This window comes from Teleopsis dalmanni, chromosome X, assembly GCF_002237135.1.
Source record: "Teleopsis dalmanni isolate 2A chromosome X, ASM223713v2, whole genome shotgun sequence".
Lineage (NCBI taxonomy): Eukaryota > Metazoa > Arthropoda > Insecta > Diptera > Diopsidae > Teleopsis > Teleopsis dalmanni.
In genome coordinates, this window is record NC_051848.1 from 63,817,307 (window position 1) to 63,828,821 (window position 11,515).

General features: G+C 28.1%; 1 protein-coding gene across 2 annotated transcripts in view; it reads right to left on the reverse strand.

The window, feature by feature from the left end:
- The window catches only part of LOC119662524 (calcineurin-binding protein cabin-1-like), a 33,593-nt gene extending 24,234 nt beyond the window's left edge, over positions 1-9,359 (reverse strand). The window contains exons 1-7 of one of the 2 annotated variants that reach the window (XM_038072157.1): positions 9,303-9,359; positions 8,902-9,230; positions 8,723-8,836; positions 5,879-5,995; positions 4,650-5,617; positions 2,288-2,462; positions 796-917 (exon numbers count right to left, since the gene is read on the reverse strand). In XM_038072157.1, coding sequence (XP_037928085.1) covers positions 796-917; positions 2,288-2,462; positions 4,650-5,617; positions 5,879-5,995; positions 8,723-8,836; positions 8,902-8,973 — 1,568 coding nt within the window. In that variant the 5' untranslated portion in view covers positions 8,974-9,230; positions 9,303-9,359. Of the gene's footprint in view, positions 1-795; positions 918-2,287; positions 2,463-4,649; positions 5,618-5,878; positions 5,996-8,722; positions 8,837-8,901 lie in introns of both variants that reach the window. The other variant, XM_038072156.1, reaches the window with a different exon arrangement.
- Positions 9,360-11,515: the final 2,156 nt, after the last annotated feature.

The following is an 11,515-nucleotide window of genomic DNA, read 5'->3' on the forward strand; positions in this document are numbered from 1 at the left end:
TTTAGATATGAAATACATAAATTATATATATAAAAATTTCCAATATATAAATACAGTTAAGATACATTCAATTATTATATGTTCAACAAGATTAGTATCAACAATGACACCAATACATAAAACATATATACCCCATACATCTAATATATACATATAAAATAATATGGTAGCAAAAATGTTTTTAGAGTTGAAGACTAACTGGTATTACTAATAATAGAGATAGAATAGATAATAGAGCACTAATAGAGTGTATTTTTCGTTAAATATCCCATATTGCAATAATAACAGTTTATAGGATCACTTTATAGGATCGATATTTGATGAAAGATGATATTGTTGGGTTAGTGAAATTAATCTATTTTTCAACTTTTCTTTTCTTTTTTACTTCTCTCTTTCTCTCTCTCTCTCTCTCTCTCTGTCTCTGTTTATGTCTTAAGCTTTCACTTAGTTCAGTTTAATAAAATACTTTATTAACCTTTTTCTGTACATGAGCTAGTTTTGTGTTTACAAATCGAAAATAATAACAGATGTTAGCTACTGAACTAATTAAATTTTGGTCTTTAAACTAGTGAATTACTAAGAATAAAAGTAATGATCTATTTCAAAACGTCATTGATAAATATTTTAGTTCTGAGAGAGTATTCAATTCTCTTCACATCATTGCAAAATTAAATTTTGAAATACAAGGTTTAAAAGTGAACACTTATATGATTAATATACTAAATAATAATTTAAATAAAAAATTAAAAATTAAATCCAATAATTTTTATTTCAAGTATTTTTAGTTTTACTTACGAATAAAATTTAAATATTGTTAAATATTGGGTTTTAATTTCTGGTGGCAAAGTTTTACTCCAAAACGGTGAGACATTCTTGAGCCATTTGTAAATTAAAAGCATCAAATCAAAAGGTTCTTCCTAGAAAAAAAAATAAAGAAAAAAATATGTAGTCTAAAATTAACAGCCATTTCAATTTCTCGCTGCTGCAATCCAGCAGGAAACATGCTTGGAAATCCTTGTTCGGAGAGATAAGCGGCCTGTGGTCATTTAAAAGGATAAAAATAGGGCTATATTTTTTATTTATATAATGCAAAATTATTTACTCCATGCAAGCTATTCGCTAAGGTATTCTATCTATAACAATATGTTTTGTCGTTGTAGAGCACTGGGTCTATTCAACGCATAGAGTGGTCCAAACGAGATTCTATTGCTTGATTTTATTTTAAAAACTCCGCAAGCTATACACCGTGAACTATTTTAGTTCACGTTTATGGAGTTTAAAAGCTATCAATAAAATGAATTAGATTTCCCAAAAAATGCTCTTTGCTTTGGAATACACCTTGTATTTAATTATTGAATACGTGGGATATCTAATATATGAATAGAAATCCAAGATGAATACGTGGGCTAAGATCGGTGTAGGTGAAGGTGAGAATCTAGGATAGTGACTGTTAGGGGAAGGATAATAGCGTAGGTGGATGCTAATTAGAACTTGGTTGAGGCAGAGCCACAGATTGATAGAGCTCAAATTTGTGTATTAACTTGGACACAGAACATATGGGCGATATCATGTGGAGTAGAAGAGTAGTTGAAGCATCCATTGCAAAGTTACGCACCTATGCGTGACAAGTAACTGTTTAGTATGTGGATATATTTTAAATTTAATTAGGCTTGTTGCACAAGGAAAGTGTCTTTCATCACTAGAAATGCCAGCCGAAAGTCTGTTGACATCTGTCAACACTGTTTTCCTTTTTCAGTTAGCAAGGCAGTTAACCCTGGTTTGTATCTTGTATTTGTTATATATTTAGCGTAACATAAGAATAAAATGCCATTACTAAACTATTACATTTTTTAAGTAAAAACCATTTTCAAGATTTATGTTTGGAAAAGAAATGTTACTATGAAAGCAATTGCTCAACAATCAAATAAAAAATGTTTGAATTTATGGTCAACTTTAAATTTTAGTGTAAAATTTTTAATTTTAGTATTATTAGCTATTGAAATGCAATGCAGTATATAACCTTTGTTCGTATATAGAATACAGGAGATGATGTTATACTATGTTACATTATTCTACGAAGAATTAAGACAACGAGAATTAATATTATAGGCATAACTTTTCTATGTTAATAACAAATGTTCTTTTTTCATCTTACCAAGATGCGTATATGACTGACTTACTGTAAATACTTGACTACTTATCTTCTGTTTTTCTTTTTTAATAAATAAAAGAAAACATGAAAACGAAGAGGATTTCGTAATTAAGTTAATAAATGATTTTTTCTTACTCGAAGAGCTTCTTTAAATTTAGTAAATTCATCCTCGGTCGCGTTCTGGAATTCCTCCAACGTGATATTCGTGCTGCAGTCTCCACAAGTTTTTGTTTCGTTTTCCGATGCACTATTATCATTCAACTGATCTGGAATCTCTTCATCAAAAGGCCATGAATTTTCAACGGTGTTACTGCAAAAAAAAAGGCAGTTAAATAAATCCATAAAAAATCAATAAAAACAAAAAAATATTTATAAAGGACTTTAAATTTTAGGGTCGTAGATGTGAAACGTATATTAGGTTAGGTAATACCGGCGATCCCTAAGGTATCTACTATTGGTCCATTGTGTTACCGTATATAGAGGAAACTCAGGGTTTAAAACCATCTAAAACCTTTGGCGAAGCTTAAAATGCTGTTCAGTTGGAGGTCTTGTAATTGATCAAGATCCGTAAGAAAGAAACGGGGTTCCTGAAGCGTACAGTAACAAACGAAACTTGTATAAAGAAATCGGGAATACTTTTTATGAAAGTATATTAAATCAGTCAATAGAATTGTTCTTAATATAAAGTTCTGCTTTTGTATCGCATTTTGCGTGTAGTTTTCAATTTTAGTTTATTTTTTCGTTCAGTTATTTTAATTTGTTTATTGTTAAAATTAAATTAAAAATTTAATCCATTTTTTTTAAATAAAAACAAATAAATTAAGAAATAAACATTTATTATAAATAATAATTATTAATTAAAAATAAAAATAAACTCAATAATATTAAATTAAATATATAAACAAGCTTCTATAGAAGAAAAGACAACACTTTTGATATTATATGAAAAGGAAAGAAAAGATATGTGATTGGAGTATTTAAAACATCTTAACCGATTCACGATCGAACGCAAAACTGGAATGTAGTTAGCCAATAGGGGAGATGGGGATACAAAGACAGAGAGTGACATATAAATAGAGAGGGAAATAGATAAAAAGTAGGAGAGAGTTGTAGATAGAGAAACATATATATATATATATATATGTTATAGAGTGAAACATATATAGAAATATAGCAATATATAGAGATATATATAGAAATATAGCAATATATAGAGATATATATAGAAATATAGCAATATATAGAGAGTGATAAATATATAAAGAGAGATAGATATATATAAAGAAAGATGGATAGATATATAGAAAGAACAAGATAAAGAGGCAAATAAAGTAAGAAATTTAGATAGATGGAGAAAGACAAATAAAGAAAGACACATAGAGAGAGGAAGACGCATAAGAGAAAAACACAGATAAATGCAGAGAAAATATTAAATAGAGAGAGATATTTGGGTAAGGAGAAAAATAATAGAGAGAAAAAGACAGATAAAGGGAGTAACATAAATAGGGATAAATAGAAATGGAGAAAATGAGAGATAGAAAAAGGGAGAGAAAAAGAAGAGAAAGATAATAATATGAAAGATAAGAAGAAAGGAGAGATAGAAAGAAAAGAGATAGAAAGAAAAGAGATCGAATGAAAAGAGAGATAGAAAGAAAAGAGAGATAGAAAGAAAAGAGAGGTAGAATGAAAAGAGAGATAGTAAGAAAAAAAAGATAGTAAGAAATGAGAGGTAAAAAGAAAAGGGAGATAGAAAAAAGAAAGAGATAGAGATAAAAAGAAATAGAGATAAAAATTGCGAAACAAAGATAAAATGAGAGTGAGATAAAAAAGAGAGAGAGAGAGACAGATAAATGGATATAAAAAGAAAGATCGAGAGAGAGATAATAAGCGAAAGAAAAAATTAACAACAGAAAGAGAGTGTGTGTGAAAAAATTGAATATATATTTTATTACACAAAATTATGATCATAAACTTTAGTAAGATTTCAATCATACTAAAACACTAAGTAAGTACACTAAGTTTTATTGCTTACCCACAATACTACTCTTTTTTAGTTTTCTTGAGTTGTTTATTGAGTTTTTAATCCAATATTTAAATAATGTTCAGAAAAATTTTCTTCAAGATATTTTTGCTGTGGTTAAATAGGTTTTCTCAAAAAAGTTTAAATTTGAGCTGAAGACTTTGAAGTATGTTTTGTATCTGCTCCCCACAATTTGAGTTACAGAGTGTTTTCTTTGTAAAAAATGTAAACAAAATTTTATTATTTTGAGAAAATTTAACGGATTAATTTTAGTTAAAAAACCGTATTAAAATCTTTTTATAATGTAATTGAAATTATGTTTAATTTTAAAATTGCTGGACGTTACCATTTACTTATGTATGTCGGTTGACAATTTTATGAATATTTTTTTTTTGCTTATCTAGAGTCAAGCTTTATAATAGTACATTTATAATTTCAAACTTTATATTTAATACAAAAAACTAACTTTTTACTTACATCATAAAGTTACCGAATATCCTACGTAAGAACGCGTTCAGGCTGTTATCAGCTTCAGGTCTTTCTTGTACACTTGCTTTTTTATTACGGCGTCTATTTTTGTGCCAGCCCCATTGTTCCAAAAATAATAAATCACTACATCGCCTTCTAGGCTTCGGTTTAGTTGGTTCGATCTCTCCATTTTTTTCCAAATCTTCTTGATTTACTGAATCTGATGATTGAACTACATTTGTTGTAACAGATGTCGAGGGTAACAGAAATGTGTCTTGCACAGTGACTTGGTCCACCTCTTTTTCAATATTAGAATCTGCACCACATGAATGAGTCTTGCTCATTTGTTCTTCCACACTTTCTGTTTGAAATTGATCTTTTGTGTTCATTTTAAAATTTGAATTATCATTTACACCGCCAGAAATATCATCTAAGTTCATTACAAAAAACAAAGATTGTTCCGTTTCTTTTAAATGAGTATATGATAAGATTATATATTGGCCAATAGATTGCCAAGTAAGTGTTGCACAGCAAAACTGACTTAAATTTGATGTTGGTTTTTGATTCTGAGGTTCATTTTGTTCGTCATTTCCATTGCTTAATGCTGGAAAGACACTTCCATTTTCTAACATTGTGCTTAGCATTGAGGAATCTAAAACCTCATCAGAATCTCCAAGCATATTCTTGAAATAAGGTAGTAAACATTTGAATTTAATAGTAATTTCATTCAAAGTTTGCAATGCAAATTCATAATATCTATCCGAACTAAGTATTTTGTAAGCTAAACCATACGCTCCCAGAATATTATGATTACGGCACAAAATCTTTAAAATACCATCAATTGCATTCCAGTGGACGGGATTTTTTTTAAGGCATTTGTTGAAAGCAAATTCGGCAAGTTCCAGAGCGTTGTTTTTCATTGCCAATTTTCCAAAACGCTGCATTGCATGCACATCAGTGTCATCTATTTGCATGGCCTGAAAAATATATAATTTTATATATTAAATACAGTTTTTATGTTTTAAATTTCATTTTTATAAGAATATTCGTAAACTCAACCGATGTCTGTTGGGTAATTATCTTGAAAATGTAGCATATGTAATAAGAAAAGTTCTTAATGGCACAGTTCAATCAAATACTCTCCAATACATGTTGGTTGGCACTATCCGCATATTGCGGTGACCTTTCACAAAAGTCTTAGCGACGTTTTTCAAAAAAAAATTTACATAAAATCATACCAATATATAGTGATATAATGCCATTTCGGAATCCTGCTTTTCCTCACATATCATGGCAATATTTTTATGGCAATTGTAGCGAATGGCCCAAAGCCTCTCGTTTTTATCATCCGATAGCTAAAACATAATTAATAAGAATTTCAAGTTAAACTGATCAAAATTTATATTTTTGTAGTCGTATAAGTAAAAAAAGAAAAAATTTAAAATATTTTTGTATTAAAGGAACGATTTACAATCTATCAATGTGAGATATTACCTATACGGAATCAATGATTAATTAACACCGCCACCAATCAATAGAGCTATATAAAATAATACCTTTTTGCTGATAACTTTTATATTACTAATTCAAATATATAAAATATAATACATTAAACTATAACATATGGTATTATATGAAGCAATATTTACAGTAGTAGTGGTCAGAGTGTTGCAATATTAATTTACTTCTGTAAATATAGGTAAGAAACCTTTTAGACCTTTCAATTTACATGGTATTATTTAACAAACTTATGTGTAATCCTTTTATATATTTATTAAGATTATTTAGATGTCTTTCACTAAACTTATAGATTTATAACGTATACTGATATATACTATATATATACTATATATATATACTATATATATAGTATATATATACTGATTCATAAAAACTATCCGCGACAAACAAAAATCACGCTCTATATGTCTGTTATCATGCTTATTCTTCTGTATGGTGCAGAAGCTTAGACAATTACCAACCGTGATGAGAAGACGTTGGGAGTATTTAAGAAAAAAGTTCTGCGGAAAATTTGTGTTCCTTTACGCATTGGCAATGAGTATCGAATTAGATGGAACGATGAGCTGAATAAGCTATACTGCGACAGTGACATAGTTAAGCGTATAAAAATTTAGCGGATTCGTTGGCTTAGCCATGTGGTGCAAATTGGGAAAAAAAGTTACAGCTACATAGATATTCGATTCGATAACCACTGGTGGAAAAGCCGTTAGAGAGCGTTTGCGTTTTTGATAAAAGGATGAGGTTTAGTCTGGCTGGCGGGGGCTACTGGACGCGGCTAAAGACAACCCACGTTTATTATGGTCAACTAAGTAAAGTAAGTATATACTGATTCACTGGAGAAGAAAAACCTGAACTATTAAGAATTTTCTTAACATCTGTTGACTAAAATTTTTGTTAAATCTCTATGTTAGAGTCGCTAGAAGTTTCTATATCTGTACTTCAAACGTCTAAAATAAAATGTTTATACAGTCAAATTTCCAGAACTCGAAGTACCATTTTGCAAAGAAAAGGTTCGACTTATGAAGACTTAGTTTTTTTTTTTTGAAAGAAACTAGGATTACAGTAGTTATAGTAAAGTAAAATATTCAGAAATTAGGATTTAAGATTTTATTTTTTTTCTTATTTTCAGTAAAAAGAGATTCCAATTTATTTCAAGCCTCTTAGTGATCATCAGTTGTAGTATAATTTGTTTGCAAGTAAAAATTCAGAATTTTGAATCAGTATATTCTTAACAATTTTATCCACCGAACCCTCATCATTACTTGTCGTTGCGCTTAGAATCGCATCAAGTAATTCAGAGCTATATAATGCTCAACAATATCGTCATCTGTAGAAAAGCTTGATGTGTAAATTTCATTGTCAAGCTCAATATAATCGTTATGAGTAGCATTGGAAGTTATATTATTTACTTTAGTAAATAAAACTCTTTTTAGTTCGAGTTATGGAAGTTTGACTGTATAAATCAGATCATGTTGTTATTGTAACATATTTTTTGATTGGTCTATATAATCGTTTCAGAAAATGATTATTTAATATCATAGAAGAAAAAAACACCAAGTGTTATAACTTTATCAATTAGTTTTATTTACGAATGATAGCTTTTGTGTAATTCTGTCGGCAACATCTTTTTTTTGGAGTACATGCTTTACAATTTTGAACTCTTAACTAATGCACATTCGGTTCTGCACTCTGTTCTCTGCACAAAATGGTGAAATAATACTAAATAGCACAATCACGTTCCTGTATTTGCGATTTCAGTTCCTTTTTAATATAATGTGGAGGCAAATCACAATATTTCGACGGTAGGCTGCCCAAAACACTAACAAAATTATAGATGAACAAAAGATTGACAAAAATAACGCTACTTATCAACTGATATCTCAAATGTATTCATTAAACTGAACTAAATCTTCAGTGCTCAACTTACTTTTCCATCGTATATGGAAAATAAGTATATTTGCGCGCATTTTTTTTTCGAACAGATGATCCATGGAATAATTATCATTATGGTTAGCATATGTAAACTAGCGAAACTATTCCGAATTGTATCATTTAAATTTCTTTCCTATACACGAAGTAACAATACTAAAAGTACTTCATATTTGAAATTTTTAGAAGTTAGATCTTCTTGAAGTTAGTTGTAACTGGTTCAATTCAGCTGTAGGCTATGGTGTTTACCCTCAAGTAACTCATTTGCGGCGTTCAAAATATCTAAAATATCCTTTATATGTTGGGTTTAGGATGAAGTTATAAAATATTTTTTTGACATATTTAAAGTATATTGTAGTTATTACATACATTTCAATTTAACAAATGGGCAGTGACACGTTACTATGATATCACATATCAATATTATCATTTATAAGAGATACGGAACTGTACTTCATACAAAAAATACCTTAAACCATTTAAATTAAACACAAAATCTAATATGGATAATAAAAGTTTTTCAAAAATCAGCAGGTTAATTCTATAAACAAGTATATAAGATTTTCAGCTAACATAACACTCAAAAAAAAATAAAGCCAGATCAAATAATTGATAGTGTTGCAAATACTCACATCATTTAGTACTTTTGTTTCGAGTAAGCCATTCAGGAGCGTAAGTGCTACATCAATCTTACCATTAGATTTTAGTTTTAGCGCGCGAATATACTCAGCTTCAGCGATGGATTCCTGAAACAAATAGGCATTCATTTTTCTAAATTCCCATGTTATTAGTTAAATGTGTGATATGTAACCTGTGCTTCCACTGTTGTTTCAGTCTCTGAATCTTCCGACACATCCTCATTAAGCGCAAGTATACGCAACATGTATATTACAATCTTAGTATTAAAAAAGCTTAAGATAAATTATTACTATTAACTACTCTAATTAACACCAACTATAAATTTATATTTAAATACCGACACTTTCAACACCCGTTATCAAAACACCAAAGTGAAATAAACAGACGCGCAAATTCTTTGCATTCTACTTATTTCATGTTTACCGTATGATTGAATCGTTTTACCACAGGGATGTCATACAATTGCATGTCTAACACATGATATTGTTATATTGTGAATGTCTGCAATATGATTAAAATCAGTAAACATATGTTATGATGAAAACACAACATTAGCGTGATACGAGACTTTACCCAACTAATATCAACAATAGCTAAGTGATATTAAACTTAAAACACAATTAAAGGAATATCATTTAAGTTGTTTTTGGTAAATTTTTATTTTTAACAAATATTTGACGCAGTTTAACATAATAATGAACTTGAAATTTTAACCGAAGAGTATCTGATTAGGTTAACTAACCAAATAATCTTTACAGCTTTTCTTTAATTGAACATTGAACTTTTACAAATTAAAAATTCAAACGACAATTTCGTAACAACAAATATTTAAGCATAAAATAAAATTTATAATAAAAATGCTCATCTAAGTATATATATTTATCAAATGCATAATTTTATACGTTTACGTACATAGTTATTTAAACGCATTTAGTGAAATATTTATGCAAATTTATCAATCAGCTGTATGATAGCATTATTAAAACAAGCAATAGTTATGACAGCACAAATTGCAATGCTTAAGAGTACTATCTTTTCAACCAAACTTTTAGCCAATATCGTTGCAATATTAAATATTTGTGTAAACTTTATCGATCAGCAGTGTCGCTATCAATTAAATATAAAATAAAATACCTAAATTGAACGAAACATCCAAACTGAAAAATATTTACACAGATATTTTTGTAAATGACTTGCCTGTCATTTACAAAATAAATAAATTTATTTGGCAAAATTATCATGTAAATTTATCAAGTTTGTGTAAATGATTTTATAATGCATTTCTCAGTTTAGATGGGTACCCTTAATATATAAGTATTTATATATATTATAATTCATTCTCCACTGAAATTGATTAAAATGTTTTTTTTTAAATTCCATTTCAAACTTCTGAGAATCGTTTAGTTACGATTTTTTAGTAAAAAACATTTATAATTAATTATTATTACGACCAATCATGTAGACTGAAGATGTTTTGTATTACAAATTTGAAAACTTTAAAATACAATTTTTATTTATTAAACAAATGACTTAAGACTGATGAAAATCAAAAAATTTACTTAATAAAAATTATTTATAACAATTATTGTGTCAGAATAAAGCAAAATTATGTTACTTAGTCCGTAATTTTGACGCAAAAACTACAATTACTACAAACTACTACTATAATTTTAAAAATTATGGGTTAAATAACTGGTGTAAAATTATATTGAATGAACAGATTAAAAACAGTAGAGTTACAAAAAGTTGCAAAAAAAATCTACGGTTAAGTAACTAGTGATTTAATTTAAATAAAAAGATCGGCCCTTAATTCAAGTTCAGGAAGTGTAATATTTATTTTTGTCAAATGTTCAGAAATATATGCTGTTTAGTTTTACTTGAAATATGAGTTTAAGGCCGAGTAAATTGAGGTAAAGTAAAATAAATTTCCTATGAATTTTTTTGCACTGCACTTATGTAAATATTTATTTATTTATTTTTTGCTTTTATTTATTATTTTTGGTTAAAAGTTTTCATATTTATTTATTTATTTATTAAACATCTTATAAAATTTTCACAATGGTAACACCTAATTTACCTAATTTTTATCTAGTTTGATTTACTCGAATAATTTGCCGAAATAATTTTCTATTTCTCTCAATTTACCATCAATTTACTCGTACTCGCACACAGCCATAATACATTATTATATATTAATATTGGTGCCATTTAAAACAGGGAAATTTTTTTGTGAATTATAGATTTTTTATAAGGGTGGCATCACTTTCATTTAATCTAATGCGGACAAATATATTTTTGAATGTTCTGTTTAAAATCATTTAGAAATCAGAGCAAAACAAAAATATAAAATTTTCAAATAAATGAATGAATTAAATGAAAAATTTATATGAAATAAATTTTTTGTAATAAAAATAAAGCATTTTTGAATAGTATACAATATGCGAGGATTTTTATTCCAGTGTTAAAAAACCTATCGCTATGAACATAAATATGCGAAAAAAAAATTTATTTGTTGTTCCGTCGGATATTTTAAATGGAACATTTCTTGATTGTAATTTGAAAGAAATTTTTAAAATAAAAATCGTCAGTTGTTTTTTACGTTATAGTAACGCATAAAACAAAATATAATAACTAGTGCTGGAGTAAAGAGTCTTCTCGCTAGGCATAGCGGGCATTCTAACATCTCTGAGAAGCTCAAGTTGTTAAGTTGTTAGCGAGTATTGTGATATCCTTTCAAATAATCTTCAGCAATATTAGATGTGTCCTGTTGAGGGAGTATCAAATCA